Here is a 19,441-nt window from a genome sequence, read left to right as displayed (position 1 = left end):
TTGTAAAACCCCCTCGGAGTCTTATATTTAACACACACACACACACACACACACACACACACACACACACACACACACACACACACACACACACACACACACACACACACACACACACACACACACACACACAAGAGAGGCAGGGAGCGGGATGTGAAACAGACAGATTGAGGAGTAAAAGGGGAAGAGAAGTCAAGAATCGGGCGGAGACACAAAGCACTAAAGACTGGAGAAGCAGAGGGAGAGTTCTCCCCCCTGAAATTCACGGGGGACGGGTTATTTGACTCGTCTGCCAGTGCCGGGGAGAGCGAGTGCGATACCGCATGCCAGAAATATAAAAAAAGGAACCCAAACAGATGAGGGAAAAAAGAAAGGAGATGAAAAGGGAAGAAAAGAGCAGCTTTGAAGAGGGTGAGTAAGCGCAGCGGAGGAACGGCAGAGCTGAGAGAGAGAGAGAGAGAGAATGGCTGTCCCTCTTCCTCGCTTCTCTCTCGCGCTCCGCTCAAAGGCAGGATTAAACACTTCTCTGAGCTGGCTGCCACACAGAGCGAAAGATGGGACAGAGAGTGGTAAAGGGGGGGAGAGCGGGGGTTGTGATGGAACGGGTTTAAGGTGGAATTGATTGGGAAGGAGGAAGCGACAAAAGGAATAGAACGATTTTTTATAAAGAACAAGGGATGAGACGGGGCTCAGCAGAACACAGGATGAAGGGAAGGGAAGAGAACGGGCAGAATTAGAGAGATGAACGGAAAGCAGATGAAGAGAGGGAGCCCCCCGCTCCCTCAACCCCCCCCCCCTCTCTCTCTCTCTCTCGATAACCCCCCCCCCCACGGGTGATTTGAGGGAAAATGGAAGTGGCATGTGGGTGACGAAGCATGTTTGAGAAATCCTCACCCGCAGAAATCCTGGCTCTTTTCTCTGGGTGGGACATCCTCTCTCCATCCTCCCTCTCCGTGTCGTCCTGTTCAGCCTTGGAGCTGAGCAGGCGTTTCCTGGAGTGTCCAAAGCCAGAGCTGAGTTTCTCCTCGAGGTACCCTTTTACCGGTGTCAAAATGGGGGGCACACAGTGACCTCCTTCACACTCCCTCATGGACTTCCTGGCCACATCCTTAAGCCCTCCTTGGCTGGCACCTCTGGCCCCGTCTCGGGCCCCATGCCCTGGAGACAAAGGCTCCTGCTGGCCGCCACACCTCTGGAGGACTGGAACTCGGTTGTTTGTGTACGCCGGCCGGACACCTGAGCGAAGCAGAAAAAGACAGGCGGATGGAAAGGGGCAGGGAGCGTGGTGGTGGTGGTGGTGGTGGTGGTGGTGGGGGGGGGGGGATGAAAAGGAGAGAGACACGCGGGGAGAGAATGCAGACAGACAGACCGCAACCCAGACAGACAGACAGAAAGAGAGCAGGGAAACAAGGGGCGGGGGTGAGACGGGGTGGGGGATTGACAGAGGAGAATGCCAGTTAAACACCAGCCAGCTTTTATTCTGCTTTAAAGACAGGCAGTAAAACTTTGATGGGGTAAAGACTTTTTAATCTGATGTGAGCCGAGCCAGCGGGCTGACGGCTGCAGCGCAGTCGCTCGCGCTTCCAGCGAGGAGAGGCAAGAAAACATCCTGCGCACTCGCTGCGCACGGCGACTCCCATCCCTCTCCCTCCCCTTTCTCTGTCCTCCCCCACGGCATGACCGCACCACGCCCTTCTCACACTGAGCGTGACTCTGCCTCCCCCTCCCTCACCCCCACCCTCCACTCCTCGACTCCCTCTGCTTCTCTGTCTCTCTCCATGCCATAATTAGGCTCACACGTCAGCCGCGGCCTCGCTCCAACACACAGCTGGGCTCCCAGCCAATGTAACTAACCCCCCCCCCCTTCTCTTCCTCCCTCCCCCCTCTCTCTTTCCGTTGCGCTCTCCCATCCGCTTTCACCCGCTAAATCTCCCCCCGCTTTCTCTCTCTCTCTCTCTCTCTCTCTCTCTCACTCACGCAATCTCTGCCCCTCCTTCTCCTCCTGCCCTCCCTCTCGATCGTCTCTCCGCGAAGATAAGCACAAAAGACTTCTTGAAAATAAAACTCCCCCTCTCCGTCTCTCTCTTGCTGGCTCGTTTGCTTGCGCTGCCTAGCATGAGTGTGTGTAAGTGTGTGTGTGCGTGCGTGCGTGCGTGTGTGTGGTGAGTCTGTATGGTGTCTTTTTTTAGAGTGACCCGGTCTTGCCTCAGCATTTGCTGCAAGTGCATGTGAGTGTGTACGCGCACCTATTGTTTGTGTGTGTCCCTTTCTGAGTGTTCATTTGCAGAGTGGATGCATGTGTGTGTGTGTGCGTGAATTATGAGTGCGTGTGTGTGTGTATGTGTGGTGCTGGGTTACTCACCCTCCCTCTCTCCCTGCCTGGTGGTGTGTTGGCAGTGTTCCAGCGCTCGCTCTCTGTGCTGGCCGTCTGCCAGCTCCCGTCCTGCTGCCGCTGCCGAGGCAGACACACACACACCGCCGCCCTCCTTCTCCTTCAGCTCCAGCTCCGAGAACCGCATCATTGCCCGCTGTGCGCACACACACACACACAAATGCAGAGAAAACCCATGAAAACCACTCATCGTCTGCCCATGCCGCACACACACCTCTCTAAGCCTCAATCTGGCCTCAACAGCTACAGAAGCAAAAAATTGCGTCAGAAATCACATTGTCTTAAAATCAAAGAAAATGCCAAAGAAATTAAACCCACACACACACATACAAACACACACACACACACACACACAAACACACAGGACAAAAAGGTAGACAGATAAATCACAAGCATGGCATCAAGACACAGATTAGACTACTGCAGCCACTGTGAGTCCATGCGCTCTGGGGCTTAAGTCCTGGCATCTCCCTTCCTGACACATAAACATGGCTAGGAAACATATACATCTAGGCCCTGAGGCAGAGAGAGGAGAGGAAAAAGAGAAAAGAAGGGGAGTGGGGGAAAAGGAGTGTGCAGCGATACAGAGTACAAAGGAAACAGAGGCCTTCAGAGGCAGATGTGATAAGAAATATAAAGAACTGACCTCCCAGTTAGCTGCAGGTTGACTTATATTACTCCCCTCTCGTGATATGACTTCCATCTAAGCAATTAGAATGGGGGGGCTCAATATATCTGTCCATCATTTCATCTTCTTTTAATGAATTTATGTTATGTTTCCCCACATGTTTCTTTACACACAATAGGCAGCCACAATCCCACAAAATAACACAATCAAATTAAAGTGACTCAACAGGTCAATTAACACTGCACCAAAACTATCAAATGATTTCTGAACGGCATGAAAGACCAATTTGAAAAAGATCATCCAAACAATATGCTCATTCTCAGCATGATTGATAACGCTAATTCAATTTTAGCTGTCTCATTTTTTTTTTTCCCCAAACAGACTTCCACATCTAATTGTTACATGTCCAGAAACAGAGCGTTTGATAGCTTTGTGTTGCAGCTGTGCATTGACAAGCATGACACAGACAAACCACAGTTTTCTAGAGTGCGTTCACCACAGACAGACATGTGCAAACTATTAACATATCTGCCTCTGAGCCAGTAGATAATACAGTATAGGATTTGTATGTGTTTCTAAGATGAACATTGAGCAAAAGAACCAGAGATAACAGACTAAAATAAGTGGCTCAGTGTGTGTATGTGAATGACAGGGGATGATGCCCAAGTGTAGGGGACCTTGCTGTAATTGTGCATTTATAGATCTAGTGTGTTGGGAGAAGGGGTTTTATTTAGCCATGGAAAGCAACCAGGCAGGATAGCATAGGCCATCAGGGAGAGGAGGGTTAGGGGAGGACAGTGACTGGCGGATGGGGGCATGCAGAAAGCCTAGGATGAACCCCAAAGAGGGCAGCTGCTGGTTTTTAAGCACACTGCAAGCCCTCCACTGCCCCTATCCTTGAGGTTAAGCATAGCCAAAGGCAGTGTGAACTGTGAGGCTGCCACAGTCATGCTCTGAAACTACAGTATACGGCTCTAAAGCATAGTCAGCACTAACGCATGCTATAGCCCCAAGGCAGTCACACAAGGACAAGCACGTACGGACACACAAACACGCACGCACAGAAATAACCTTTACAATGACTGCTCACTAATCAACATACAGAGATGGCAGCCCTGGTTAACCTTTGAACTGCCCTCCCTGATAGAGGGCCTCAACTGGCCTTGCACCAGCTCACAAAGACAATGATAAACTGAGGGGAAGGTCAAGCCTGTGGCCAGGACGGTTGCATGACAGCACTAAATTATTCTGTACTGTGTTGTAAATGCGGACTATGCCAATTACATGCAGGGTTTGTTCTACAGGCAGTTCTGAATATTGCAGCACGGGAGTAAAGACAGAGGCCTTTGTGATTTATTCCTGCGTGAATGTTAGAGCTGAAAGTGTTTGAAATGTCTGCAAATGAGAATTATTGGCCATAATGACCTCACTCCAGGCAACCACCAACTTGAGACCAATAAATCCTGTTCTGTATATGTGTGTGTATATATATATATAAAAACATATATGTATATATACACATATATATATATACACATATATACACATACATACATATATATGTGTATATATATATATACTGTATATATATATATATATATATACACATATACACACACACACACACACACACACACACACACATACACACACACACACACACAGAAGTGTTAATGATCTTACCTGCAGCGCTCTCTGTTCACGGCTCAGCTTGCTGGAGTCAGCATACAGCTCAGTGGTGACACATTTAAAGCGGTCGCCAACGTAGCCTGAAGAGTTAGCAATCCTCTTGGCCAGACTGGACCTACGAGAGCTTTTCGATGAAGTATGGCTACCATCGTCGTCTTCATCCTCATCCCCTTCTTCTTGAGACTCCCCAAGGTCAACAATACTGTCTTCCTTTTCAGTCTCCCTCTCGTGTGCCATCCCCTCCTTCACCACATCTGTACAGTGCTGAGTGAGGTGAAGAGCTCGGCTGTCTCTGTCTCCTTTGTCCTTACCAGAGCTCCACTCCCCAGATGTGCGAGCACAGCGTAAGGTACTCTGGTCCTGGTCTCCAGGATCTGGGCTGGGGCTCCGTTCCTCTGGGCTGTCCTCTGCTTGGGCGACCTGTCCTGGAGAAGTTGGGGGAGATGTTACCCCAGGACAGTCTGTGTCCTGAGGAGGCTTTGGTTTCCCAAAAGGAGCTTCTGGCTGTCTGTCAGTGTGATTGGGCCTCGCGGTGGGGCTCTGTCCAGAGTGGACTGGATAAGGTTGGGAAAGGTGGTGGTGTTTTGGCTCATAGTCAGTCTTTGTCAGATTTTGGTTACTATGACAACATTCATTTTGGTTAACCTTGGTGCTGGTCTCAGCAGAGGGCTGTTTGTGGACTGTTGGGGTAGACTCAATATCTGTGTCTGAATGTACAAGGTCAATGCAGACAATCTTTTCTCTGGGTGTTACAGAGGAAGTGGGGGTTTTGCTTTGACTTCCCCCCTGACCATGTGCTCCTGCTTCCCTATCAAGCTTAATTTGGCTTCCTTCGCCTATATCTTTCCCAATGTTGTGATCTCTTTGGCCCCCACATTCTTCGACAGCTCCCCGGGATTTCTCCTGTCCCCGGGGCTTCAAAGCTGCATCTCCCCTTTCTGGCAGCTTGTTGTCTGTGTGAGTCTGCATCAGGGGATGGGCCATTTCCTGTGAATTATAAGTGAGGTATTCTCCTCCTGGGCCAGCTGGGAGGTTGTGGTAGGGTAAAGGGTGTTTTGCTGCTAAGTGGGTTGGGTAAAGGCTGTTGCTTCCCAGTAGTACTGGGTGAGGGTAGACTGGGCCTTTCCCTGTAATTGGCAGGGAGTGCAGCGCCATGCCATCAGGGATAGGGTAGTGCAGGTATCTATTGGCATAAGCCAAACTGTGGTTCAGGTAAGCGTCATTTTGAGGAAGGTAAAGGTGCCCAGGAGGGTGACCATTCTCTAAACAAGTCCTCTTGTATGATGAAACCTCTGGAGTCGTTTCTCCTCTCTTAGTGGTCTGGGCCTTCTCTGTTCCCTCTCTGTGGTGGGTGATAACTGGTGGATGTTCTGATTGACTGGGGCTGTGTTTGACCCAGTCACCATTGGGTTTAGGAGAAAGAGCCCTGGAGCTGACCAGGGAGGAGTGTTGTGTGGAGGAAACATTATGGTTGGGCTCCCCTATCCTTGGACAGGATGAGCTACGTTGCTGAGGGAGAACTCTCTCCAGACCCTTGTGTTTGATGACAGAGGGTGAAGAGCCTTTGGCTTGTGAAAGGCCCAGGTCTGTGTTAGGCCTCGGAGAGGGGGGCAGGCCTGGTGTGTGCTGTGAATGGGAAGGAGATGGGCTAGGTACAACCCAGGAAGAGTGTAAAGTGCTGATCATCTCTGGCCTCTCTGGAACCTTTGAAGAAGTGCTGCTAACCACAGAGTGAGGATGGGAGGAAGGAGGGAGGGATATGTTTTCCTTTAGTAGTTCCCGACTAGGGGGCAGTCCGTAACGTGCACCCGATGCTATAGTGTCCATCTTAACTGGGAATCCATTTGGAGGCAGTCCAAACTCCAGCATTCTTCCAGACAAATCCAAGGGCTTCTCTGCAGAGTCTTTGGTTGCTTGTGGTTGGTGAGCTGACCTCTCAAAATTGGGTTTTGAGGGTGACCTGCTGGGTCTCCTCTCAACTCCTACACTTCTGTGCTCAGGTGCCCCATCTCTTGGCCTAGGTTTGTGGGGGCTGGGCCGGGAAGGAGAGGGCTGCTCTGATGCCATGCTGCTCACAGAAAATGGATGAGGAATGGACTGCGTGGATGAAGAGGAGGCAACTATCGTAGAAGTGGAGGAGGTGGGTGGTTGTCCTATCCTAGCAACTGGCCTTTGCAAATCCAGTGAACTGTCAATGAGAGCAGGAGGAGCAGGAGGTTGGGGGAGGCGAGAAGATGCATGAGGAGAAGAGTCAGCAGGCAGAATATTATTATTCCCACCACTGGTGCCACTAGTGCTAGTGCTATTATTATTGTTGCTGCTAGAGCCCTTCCTAGAAGGAGGTCTGCTTGGTCTGCTGCTCCTGCTCGGTGACCGGTCCCTGTCTATAGCAGCTTGATGGTGCTGAGGATGAGGGGAAGGTTGGTGAAGCTGCTGTGCAAATGGTGGTGCAACACCAAGCCCCTTGTCTTGGCAGTGTACCAGTGATGTGGGGGCCACTGTGACTGCAGGAATCCTCATGGGGGGCGCAACCAGAGGGGAAGAGATGGGAGAGGGAGGGTAGGGGGGCATATAGTAAAGCCTCTCAGCAGCAGAGGCGGCTGCAGCAGGGTTAACATTGCCGCCCTGGGCTGCACAGAGAGAAGGGTAGGCCAGGTGCTGGGGAAGATAGGGGTTGGGTTGGCTTAGCAAGGAGGCTTTGTACATGTTTAGAGCTGCGTACTTGGATGTGTCCATAAAGGGATACATGCTTGCTTCAGGGTAGGGGCTGAGCCATGGCAGGCGGAGGTAGCTACCACCAGCACTTGCCAAGCCCAATTCAGATGCTTTTTCTCCAGGCCCTAATCTGCGTTCCAAGCCTAAACCTTCAGCTCCAGGAACTAGCATAGGCTTGTGGAGACCAGGTGGGGTGCCTTTGTAGAGGCCAAGGTATCCATTAGTGGGCTTACGACTGTCCAGAGCACCATCCGGCTTGTAGATGAGCTCTGGAAGACCATCCCTGTTATAAGTGAGGGGGAGGCCAGGCGTCTCTCGGCTCTTCTCTGCTGGCAGCGCTCTGATCCCTTGGTATACAACCCCACCATGGAGTCGAAGACCATCGTGCATCAGAGTGCCTCGGTCCAACCCCATTGCTGCCAGTGGCGTTAACCTTGCATCCACCTGCAACAAAACAGGGATTTAAAAGTCTTAATGTGACTGAAATCTGATTTTTCAATCAAAATTTGGAAAATATGACATCGAAGGCATGAACTATAAAACAATTACCGTTAAACAAAGCACAAAAAAAAAGAATTCTTTTTGTTAGGTTAGTTGCGTGCATGAACATAATGAAACTGACAAAATGTTTAAATTCTCATAATAGTGACTCATGTGACATATGAGTCTAAATGAGCACGAGCACAGGGACTTACCATGTTTTGTGTGATGTGGTTCCCTTGTCTTAGTTCCAGGTTGGTTTGTGTCTCAGCATCGACATCACGAACAGATGTTGCCCTGTGGAGATGAGCAAACAGTTAGCAGTCAGTGTCTTGGCTCTGTCACATATACACACACACATAAACACACCACAGCTCTGATGTAATCCCACTGCCAAAAAAAAAATTGGATGGCACAAAATGTCAGTTTATAAAAACTCCAAAAGATTTTTTATAAATCTTCTGGAGATTTATATACGTCTCCAAAAGATTTATAAATCTTTTTAATTAAATCTTTCCATGCAATTAATGTACAAGTAACTTAATTATAATACATACTTTAACATGTGAAATAATGCAAATACAAATAATGTAGGGCGAACGGTACAAAGAAAAGAAAGATAATGGCATTATTAGCCATAGTCATCACACCCTCCTTCTGACTGGTGGAGACGCGGTTACTCTCTCACACATAGACACACAAGTCCACTGAAGTAGTCACTGGAGATGAAAGCACTGTGTGGACTCCCCTCCCCTCCCCTCCCCTCCCCTCCCCTCCCCTGCCCTGCCATCCGTCAACACCCCTCAACAACCCCTCCCCATCCTTCTATCCCCCTCCCCTGACCCCCATCCTGCCCACCCTGTGGGCTAGACGTGCATTGTGGGGCCGCGTCTATTCAGTCACGTTCCTCACACACTGGTTTTTCTGTGCCCTCACTGACCTGCTCTCCCGGCTGCCTCAGCCAGCGAAGCGAGGAAAGATTATACATCAGAGACCACTTCGGTGGGAGACCATTTACCGCCCGCCAACACAGAGCCACAGATCAACAAACACTCACACCTACGAACACACGCAAAAGTATAGTATGCAAGAGAGAAAGAGACCAGTATGCAAAAAATTACAATAAACCATTGATTCAGTTTGAACAGGTATAAAAAAGGACAGTCATAAAGATTAAAAAAAAAAAACAACTGGCCATGGAGATGAAAATTGTATTTCTTTGTAGCGCTTTCTTTTGGGAAATCAGAAAAGAAATGACAATAAGCAAAAAACACCAAGATCCCTTTGTGTGTGAAATGCCCTTTAATCTGCCAGTGTTTTGTATACATTTGAATTTCTTTAAAGCACTGGAGCATAACGGAGCGGTTATTTTATGTAAAGGCGATATGTAATAAGCCACAAGAAAAGAGTTATCAATTATTCATTAGTGCAACATTTTAGGCTATGACGAATGTAAAAACTGTTCTGTAACATTAAATCTGTGCTTTTATCCACTTGGTGCTGATGCGGCTGGATTTCACAACTTTCTTAGACTAAACTTACAAAAAGATTGACAAAAAAGCTTTTGCCAAGACTAAATACAATTGTGCAACTAACCCAAATGTAAATTTTTCAGAGTATATGTGTGCAGTGTCTGTCGGTAACACATGTAGCCAAGCAAAGTCAAAACATGAATAAGACCTTCATCTAAACTTTCAGAAAAAGGTTTAACGCAATTTTCCCAAATGTATATTTACATTATGGTGTGACTTTAGTGAATATAAAAATCTGGATTTTAGGAAATGTGATAATACCTTGTTTCTGAATTACTGAGTGAGGGATATCACAATCTGAGAAAAATAACAGGTGAGAAAGAAACAGAAAAAACAAAAAAATCCTTCATGCACAAAAGGCGAACTCAAAATATCACTCTTATGAGCCTTGGTGAGTCAAGTGGCAGCTTAATACTAACAGAGTGGTCTTCCCAATTTCAAAAGGCTTTTTCAGAACCCTCAAACAGGTGAAAAAACAACGGAGGCTGTGAAATTATTGCTCCCACTTGTAAGATTTTATTTAAAAGGGAATCTTGAAGTTTGAATATTACATTTGAAGACTCGTTAGGGCGGGCATTTCTGCAAGGCAGTTGTTATGGGAGCCACTGCAGGAATTAAGTGGGAGGCAGAGAGAGAGAAGCGCCTTTAAATAGTAGAAGTGAAGCCTCGGCAGTGCTGAGAGCAGCAGAGAAACTCGGCTCCTCGATCATCGCAGAGAAACGCCTCTGAGCCTCGCTGCCGCGCCGCTGGCACGCCACTTTTATTGCCGTGACCCGGGGCCATTAATCAGCCTGTTGTGGGCCCCTCGGCACGGCTCCTCCCTTCCCCAGTGCTCCCATCCCCCCACAGCTCCCGTGCCCCAGCTCCCCAGAGCCAGTCCGGCTTCAACAACATCCGCATCTGACGGAACTGAGACGGTGTGCGTGTGTGGGGGAAAGTGCTTCAGTGGAGCTGCTGCGAGTGTGCTCAGAGCCACGTGTATGCGTTTCTGCAAATTACACAGACATCGTTGAGAAATCACATCACTCCGGTTTCCTGTGTCTCCTGGAGCTACACATGCACCTCGCGCTCCGTCTCTCTGTCTCTCTCTCTCTCTTACACACACACACACACATACGCGCACGCACGCACACACACACCGGCTCCTCTTGCACAGAAAGGTCTGCGCTCAATGAGACAGAACACGACAACGAAAAAAAAAATAAGCCTCTTATACAGTCGCAGATGTTCAATGACATGCTGCCTTTATGGACATTTCTGTTCAGCCTACACGTAACCTTCACCACCAACATAGTGACTGTCCTTGGTATAAACACAGCCTCCATTTATGTCCCTTTTCCAGGAAAAATACACAACTCAGACTATAAAGACAGGAAATAATCTGTTCTTGTACTGGTGCGCACAACTAAAAAAAAAGATAAAGCCTGTTATCAGTGGGAAAACGTGCCAACTCTGTGCTGATGACCAAGTAGCTTGCGTGGCCACGGCACCTGTCATTACCACGGAATTAATAGTAGACCTGGGGAGACGAGAGGCTGCACCGGGCCTCAAGGTCAGGATCAAGCACCTGACGGCACAGCGCCGGGAATAAGACTCGGCTTTAGGATGCACGGACCCCTGAACTGCACTCGAACCTCTTTAAAAACTGCGCTTTGGAGGAAGAGCTCCATCAGTCACTGTGTGATCGCAAACCCACTCATGTTTTTGTAGATGCTGTGTGTACTTTAGAGGGAAATAACTACAACAAAAATTCGCTGACAGGTCTTTTTTCCTTTAAGGGTTTATTAATTACAACTGCACTGGGAAATAATATATCGTCGATATTTACACTGCATTCCGTATATTTCATTATATACTGGGTGGAGTTGATGGACTTTGTTATACTTATGCAGGATTCATAATATATTTTTCAATGTGGAGGGATTTTTTTCAACTCATATGCATGCAATGCATCTTTAGCCATTAAACCACCGCATTACAGTTAAGACTTAATTACACTTTTGCGCTAAAGACTTTCATAATGCCTTCCAACGGAATAGATCACATCTTGACAGCGCTGAGACAATATGGAGAGAGCAGCAACCTCCTCACTAATGACAGAGCTGCACGTTTTAAAGCTGCTGTTGTTGGCTCAAAGCTGAACCAGATCCTGTCCACGCTGCAGTCAAAGCTTCCTGCCACACCAGAGCCGACCTGCTCACACTACTACAGGACGCGTCCCGACACACAACAATAAAGGAAACCGTGTGGAAACCTCGCCCTGCTCACAATAAATTAAAAAACATTCACATCAACAACACACCATGAAGGTCTATGAACCAGAAGGCTTCAGGCATATACGTCTCCAATCTCACGGGCTATTTATAATTTCAGTGAGGTCTGGACATGAAAGGAGCTTTTTTGGATTAAAAAACCGGATGATTGGACAATATTCTGGGAAGAAATCCTGCCATGATGTCCCGTTATGAGTCGAAGGACAGCGAAGGAGAGAGAGTAACGGAGGAAAGGGCCGTGTGTTGACGCTCATCCCCGCTGCTAAGAATAGTTTGCGCAACAAACAACTCCCGACGGCCGTCCAATCCATCACAGTGGTCGGCAGCGGCAGCCAGGCAGGCGGGCGGGGGGAGGTGGAGCGCAGCGGTCGGAGCTGCGTTTATAAACCAGACCGCTGGAGCGGAGCCCCGACTCGCACCATTAAACAGAAAACCACCGGGTGTTTTTAGCGGAACCTTGTATCGCTCCGTATTTCGCTATCGTGCGCTTGTTGGGGGGAGGAGGGGCAAACAAGGGCAGAAGGATAGACTGATAAAGAGAGGAGGAAGAGGGAGAGAAAACAAACTCGACTCTCCCTCTTTCCTGTGTTTCCTGTTTCTGACGACAATGACTTGACCTCTCCGTGACCCGTGATAAACTGGGCCTACGCACCGGCACCGCTCATCATTTCCTCCAGGGCGCAGGCCTCTCTGTTTCCCGTGCAGCGCGGCGGTTGCGTGCGCACCGGTGGTGTGTGTGTGTGTGCGTGTGAGAGAGAGGCTGAGCTGAGGGAGGACGTGTTTGTATCAGCACCGGCGGCTTCCTCTCTCTCCACAGGCTCATAAAGGACAGACTGGAAACGCAGATACACGTTTAACGGACCCGGGGCGTCGATCATTCACAAAAACACCTCATTGTTTATGATCTGCTTGTTGCTCCCTCGGGTTGATCAGTCTGCACGCTAATGTAACGGGAGACCGGGAATGTGGGTCTCGCTGTGTTAACGGGAGTGTAGGCTCCCTCTCGCTCTTTGTCCCTGGAGCCTTGCCAGGCTCTCTGGAGCGCAGAGCTCTGATCAGCTCTAAAAAAATGCAGTGTGACGCAGGATAATCTCCGCAGCGACGGGGGTGGGGGGGCGGGGGGCATAAACACGGATTAAATGAGGGCGCGCGCGCACACACCATCGCGACGCCGTGTGTGCGTGCGTGCATGTGCGTGTGTGTGTGTGTGTTTGTGCCCCCGCAACGAAAGGAATTCTGCACACACCGCCGGTGAACAAAATAGAAATCAGCGGGAACAAATCTTAGAAAACACACAAAGAGCGCGGACCAGAACTACAGCCTGACTACTAAGTACACAGCCTCGGGCCACACTCTCACCAGCATCAACACCACGCAGCATAAAAGGGGAGAGCGCGAAAGAGCACGCGTGCCCAATTTTAATTGTTATCGATTATCAGGCTGACGTGTGCCAAATGGTCCGATTGATCATTTCGGCGTCGACTCCAGAGTGCAATCTATGGGAAGTTGACTGTTTGTCAGTGATGTAACAGCAGCGGGTGAAGAGACGGAGGAGATGGAAGCTGTAGAGACACGGAGCGCTGCTGCTGCCGCCGCTGCTGGAGCGCAGAGCTGGAAGGAGCCAGCGGCGTCTCTTCAGCTGTCACATTATTAGCGACCGAGCTGTAAACAAGAGGCCCCTGCGTCCTCCCGGGCCGCTGCACAGCCGCATGCAAGTCGGTGCACGGTTCAATCCCCCCCCTCCCTCTGCGGCACGGCCGTCAACAACGGCGACATTGTGAGGCCCCCCGTGCTGTCACTAGGGCCCGGGCGGCGGCTGCTGAACTGCCTCTATTCATCCCGGGCCAAATGGGGACTAAATGGCCCTTTATGCCACCAAAGGACCCGATTGTAATAGGGATGCGCATGCATGAGTCGGCCCGCGTTTACCGGAGGTTTCTTGACTTTCCTTTGAAATGCTGGCGCTGCTTTCATGTGCTGGATGTTCCTAATGAAAGCGCATGACGCTAAAAGTACCCCCCCCCACTCTCCCGTACACATGGCCCCTCCCGCCTTATAGGATGAATAGTCTGTTTAGAGAGGAAGCGTCATTTTTGGTGGTGTGTAAAGACGTAAATTAGGCCAAATGAGTCAGTTTAAACAGGTGCTGCATCAGTGTGAGGTAAACTAACTCCCACACCTCTGACACAGCCTAGATTTCTAGCTTTTAAAAGGTCACGCATGAGTGACACGTGAGGAGGTGATACTGCTGTGGCCTGGATCCAATACGTTAAAAATAAGACTCATTCTTTACCCAAATGAGCTCGAGGTGCGCACTGATGATCCCCCAACTCGAGGTCAAACGCTTTATAGCCGACACGAAGTCCGGCGTGCCATCCAAACGGCAGATAACACATTCCTGCTTTGAAGACGGTTGGTGTAATAAACTCCCATCGCCATCAGCCCGCTGCCAAGCGTCTGTGGGATTTCGTCAGATAGATAGATGCCCGAGGCAGCCGACATCTAAAAACAAACGAGGAGGCCTGATCAAGACTGAGCCTGCAGAGACTCAGAGGAGGGAGGTGAGGCGTGCCATCATTACTCGGCTGCTAAATCAATCTTCCGATAGGCCAGAGAGAGGTCAAAACTAAATACAATCGCAGTGGGATTTACAGCCCCTCTATTCACGGCGCGTCAGGCCGCTGAACGTAATTATCAGCTAAAACATTTAAGTCCAAATGTTGCTTTTGGAGATGTGATTATGAGCCTTTATGGCAGATTAACTTAATGAGTGAAAACTGGACCAGCACGTAATCAGCAACATAACAATCACTTTAAATGTGTCAGACAGGCGAGAGAAATGTGCGGTGTGGCCCCCCTGCCCGTCTCTGTGCCGCTGAAACAGCACCGGAGACCGACACGTCTCTGCAGGGAAGTGATCCGTGCGCTCCAGACCTCGTCGAAACAAAAAGCTTTGTGGAGCGCTGAGAGAGCGAGAGGAGGAGGCGAGGGAGGGAGCGAGGGAGGGAGGGAGAGAGGGAGGGGGGGACGGCTCTCCCGTTTCATCGCGAGGTCCCGGGAGGCCAGCACGGAGCATAGCTTCAATCAAACCGTGACGTCTCCTCCGGGAGCTGCGCAGCGCCTGGAAAACCGATCTCTCCTCGGCTCTCTGCCGTGCCTCCGCTTTTGTTCACACGCACCTCGCCTCAGCAGCGAGCGCAGCGCCGGCAGCGACGACACTGTTGTTTTCTTTTTTTTATATCCAGGCGTGAGCGAGAGAGGAAAAAAACAAGCGCGACGACAACAACACAGACCTCACAGCTCCGGCTGGAGACGAAACACAACACTTCTTTTGACGAATTGTCCTACACATTAAAACATGTTAAAGTGGTCCCATGATTTTATTGACGTGCTCGCTTATCTGTGCGTAATATATATTGATTAGAGAAGCGGACACACATCAGGTTAATGGGTTTAAAATGGTGGTCGTGGTGCCTATACACGCAGCGGACCCCGCGGCAGCCACCCCGCGGAGCACCACGCTGACACATCCACTGTCACACATCACTCAGCATGACAATATGCCCCAGCAGGCACGGAGGCTGGTGCTACGTTCAGGTGCACCTCGCCCCCCCCAACAACATCCACACAAGTGAATTTCCCCACATAATGCTGTATAAATGGGATTATAAGGTGTTGAAGCACCCATTCACACATTAAGTCCTCAGACTGGGAACATTTGGTAAAGTACATTGTTGATTTGGATTGATTGACTGCCTGTATGTGGAGAGACAGGGCTGACAGAGGTGAGAGGGAAATCTTTGATTAGTTAAGCTATTTTTAATTAGTAGTAGAGTCTAATAAATTAGATAAGCCCATTTTGCTCGGGGACCACCCTTGAACCACACCGTGACACCTAATGGACCTGAGCAGTCGCATGAGAGAAAGAAAGAAAAAAAAGTGAGTATGTCAATCTATGTTAAGCAGCCCTCCCCCTCTGTGTTCCAACACCTGGAAAACAGATCAGCCCCACACTGACATCACAGCGCACAGTGGAAAAATGATGCGCAAAACAGTCCGACGGGGTACACTATAAATAAACTCGGCCCACACAAAATGTGAAGTATTTGTTTTACGCTTCCACAACACGCACCGCTTGTGGGGGAACAGGCTGCATTACCAAAAACATCAGACAAAGCAGTTTAAAAAACACAGTCATGAGGCTCTTTGCGGCAAAGTTTGTGGGTTATTAAGAAAGAGGCCGAGGAGGTACCTGAAGGCAACGCAACCAAAGATTACTGTTATAATGGAGGACGTCCACTTGTGTGTTTTTTTTTAGTGAGAAATTCACAGGATGCAACCAAAAACGGCAATCGAGATGAAAACAAAGAATAAACACATTACAGCAAAAGTCTCATTATTTTCACCAAAACATACTCCACGCAGGGAAACAAGTGGAACAGCGTGTTATCCGGACAATTTGGTTAATAATCAGCCACATGGTGTCACGGATCACTGATCTTAATCCTTCATTTTTAGGATTAAGATCAGTGGCTGGTTTTGTTTTTGTTTCTACATTTTTAAAGACGACAGTGTCACATTTAGCTTGACGTTATCGCAACAACCCTCTACATTGTCACATCGGCGGCCGAGCCTTCATTTGAATACAATTAAGCTTTAATTCTGCATCAAATCCCCCCCTGAAGTGGCCTCCACCCGCCCCCCACCAGTTAATCCCCCTGCTCTGCTCCCTCGAAGGGTCCCAACACGATGTCCTGCGCACACTCTGTGCGTTACGAGCGAACACTCCGCTGTGTACTATCCTGCGCGGACTGGCTGCCGGGGCTGAAGTGGTCTTTTAGTAGCTGCTTCCCTCACTAAGCTCGTCAATATGAGGCACATCGATCGTCCTAAGAGAGCGTCCCCCTAATTAGTGCCTGTGTGGCTCCAGGACAGGCAGCAGGCGCGGCGGCACGGGGAGGGAAACTCCCGCGATGTGAGCCGTTCTCCTGCGATGGAGACAGCGCGGTCCTCCTGAGGAGAGCGTCTCGGGGTTAAATGCCGCCTCGCTGGTCGTGAAATGCAGCCTACGTGGCCCGCAGAGGAGCTTTAAAAGAATCGTTAGGAGAGACGATTCAGTTTGGAAAACATCCAACACGCCCTTGCAGCACTTATTTCAATTAAACAGCAACTTTATAAGAAGTGGCTCGTACTGATCGCTGCCGCACACAATAATGCGGGAGGAGCATGACTGGAAGAAGTAAAAATAAATGTTTTAAAGTTGATAATAGGAGGGTAGAAATGTGTGGATTGGATTATGGCAAAGCGGCTTTAAATGCGTAAAACCTCACCAAAGCTAGTCAAGCGTTAAAAAAAAAAAGTACAGCGACAGTGAGAAGTGGCACTTTTTGAAACTATTTCTAATATTATTAAAGAGTCCGGGGCGGCACTTTCTCCCTACAGAGAGGAGAGCAGCACGTATCGGAGCTGCAGGGGGGAGGGGGTCCGAACTGGCTCGATCCTCCGTGCGCGAAGGATTTTCCCCCGCAATGAAAAGACGAGTCTCACAGCGAGCCTGCGTGCGAGAGGGGAAGACAACACGCTGTAGCGCAAAGTCATATCGGAGAACACCTGCAAGACATGAACAGAGTGTGTGTGTGTGTGTGTGTGTGTGTGTGTGTGTGTGTGGCACGAAGCCAGAGCGGTTTCCATCAACTAGACAGGAAGGTGAGCGGTGCAGTCCCGTCTCCCTCCCCCAACACCTTTCCCCAACACCACCTTTGGGACTGATGAGACGACTGATCAACGTTCACTCTGTCCAAACAAAGCCCCCCCACACACACACACCTCCCCCACGAACACACACACACAGTCACACAAGCACACACACACACACCGCGGGGATGCCCTCCAACTGAACTGAACCGTGTATAAACGGAGCAGCACCGCTCGCTTCCCTTTGGCAGGGCGAGGCTGAATTCCGTAACCTTGTTTAGCGCAGAAGCTCCGTGTGCGCGCACGCACACGCGTACATACACACTCCCACCCTCGCCTCACAGGCACTCACACACACACACACACACGCACGCACACACTTCGTCACTCAACAGAGTGCGAAAAGCCTGAATATTCACCATCGAGGACGGCGCCACTTTCAAGTCCGCTAATCTCTGGGACGTCCTTCTCACCTTGTGTAAAGGCCAAGCTCACGGTCGGATCATTATGAGTGTGTGAGTGCGTGTGTGTGTGTATATGTGTGTGTGCGCGCGTGTGTTATTTATCAACCACATGCCACTGCCCCGCCGAAACGCACAAAGACCACCCTATGCGCTATTCTTAGAAGTGGCCGATCCTCTCCCAGTCTCTGCGCACAACTACAGCGTTTAGATTCTGCGCTACAAGGAGACCGTCTTTGATTTAAAAACACGCCACATGAAAACACTGGGTCATTTAACAGCAGCTCGGCTGTTGAAGCACTATTTACAAAACCAGAGCGCTGTGCGTTTTCTCACCTCACGCGGGGGATTTCACATCACCAAAGACACATGCGAAAGAAAATACATTTCGATTTGGTCATTGATTGCCTCACCTGGTTAATTGGTGCTAGTTCCAGCCGCCGTCCGTGCGCCTCCACTCACGCCTTTTTCCTGTTTTTCCAAGTTAACTAGGAGGACAGCGATCCGTGCGTACGTAGACTGGCCCGGTTACGGTCCTGTCTGCTGGAGACAGACAATCCCGGCCACAGGGAAGAAAAAAAAAACAACTCAAAGTGTCTAACAGGTTATCCACTTGTCACGAAACAAAACAAGTCTTACGAATAAAGCTCTCGGTCCTTATTCTATTGTCTAAAGGCAACTCTCATCCAGTACCTTATATTTCAAGCGGACTTTTTTGCCTCTGCGAATGTCACTTGGGTAGCCATAAAGCACCAAAAAGATCCTGCGCGGAGGAAAAACAAACAGGATAGAGAGAAATCCACAAAAGAAGAAAAAGGTCCTTTAAGTGGGAGACTCAATGCGCCGTGTGGCCCGGGCCCCTGAAGGATACAGGTGGCGAGGTCGGCGGACTCGCGGAGAAATTAATTCAGCTCGGCCGTACCTCGCAGCAGCGCCATGTTGGGTTTCAGCGGAGCACGCCGTCCTCGGAAAAAGCCCCTTTCTCCCGCTCTCCGTCACTCCATGTCCTCTCACACAGCGGAATCCGTTTCTCGGAAGGTTTGCTGAAGGTTATTCCGTGTAGCTTTCCGTCCCGCGTTTTCTTCGACGAGCGTGGAGAGAAAGAGCCCCGGTTCGCACCGAGGACGCACGGAGCTGTACGGGGAGTGCCGCACAGAATGGATGAACGCTGCCGAGACCGAGCGACTCGCTCCACTCCCACTCGCGCAGACTCTACCCAGAAGGCCAGTCGGGAGACCGCAATTACCATAAGCCTCCAGCGCACGGCTCTGGCTGCGCGCGCACGCACACACAGCGGAGACACACACGAACGTGGGGAAGCGCACACACACACAGGCTCCGCTGAAAGTCCAAAACAGGAATAGGCGAGGTTTTAACAGCAGAAATACGGCAGGAAACACAGTAGAAGTGATGCTGATCATAAAAAATAATGTTAATGGAGAGAATGCTTTGCAAAATAAGGAAAAATTGAGTTACATTTTTATTAAACTAGAGGAAAAGTGGGCAAATAGAGCCTGATCTGAAGTTTAATTTATGTGGAGAGAGACAAAGAAGCACACATCTTCTCACTGAAGATG

The 19,441-nt window shown here is 49.6% G+C and overlaps 1 protein-coding gene across 3 annotated transcripts in view; it reads right to left on the bottom strand.

Moving 5' to 3' along the window:
* Positions 1-19,047, bottom strand: part of LOC141002370 (BCL-6 corepressor-like) — a 34,897-nt gene extending 15,850 nt beyond the window's left edge. Inside the window, exons 1-7 of one of the 3 annotated variants that reach the window (XM_073473679.1) lie at positions 18,558-19,047; positions 18,278-18,407; positions 8,120-8,201; positions 4,704-7,868; positions 3,039-3,095; positions 2,363-2,528; positions 895-1,236 (exon numbers count right to left, since the gene is read on the bottom strand). In XM_073473679.1, coding sequence (XP_073329780.1) covers positions 895-1,236; positions 2,363-2,528; positions 3,039-3,095; positions 4,704-7,868; positions 8,120-8,122 — 3,733 coding nt within the window. In that variant the 5' untranslated portion in view covers positions 8,123-8,201; positions 18,278-18,407; positions 18,558-19,047. Of the gene's footprint in view, positions 1-894; positions 1,237-2,362; positions 2,529-3,038; positions 3,096-4,703; positions 7,869-8,119; positions 8,202-18,277 lie in introns of all 3 variants that reach the window. The other 2 variants (XM_073473678.1, XM_073473680.1) reach the window with 2 other exon arrangements.
* Between the last annotated feature and the right edge of the window lie 394 nt (positions 19,048-19,441).

This window comes from Pagrus major, chromosome 9 (assembly GCF_040436345.1).
Source record: "Pagrus major chromosome 9, Pma_NU_1.0".
NCBI lineage: Eukaryota > Metazoa > Chordata > Actinopteri > Spariformes > Sparidae > Pagrus > Pagrus major.
The sequence above is the reverse complement of the archived record's forward strand: the minus strand, read 5'-3'. Positions and strand labels throughout refer to the sequence as shown.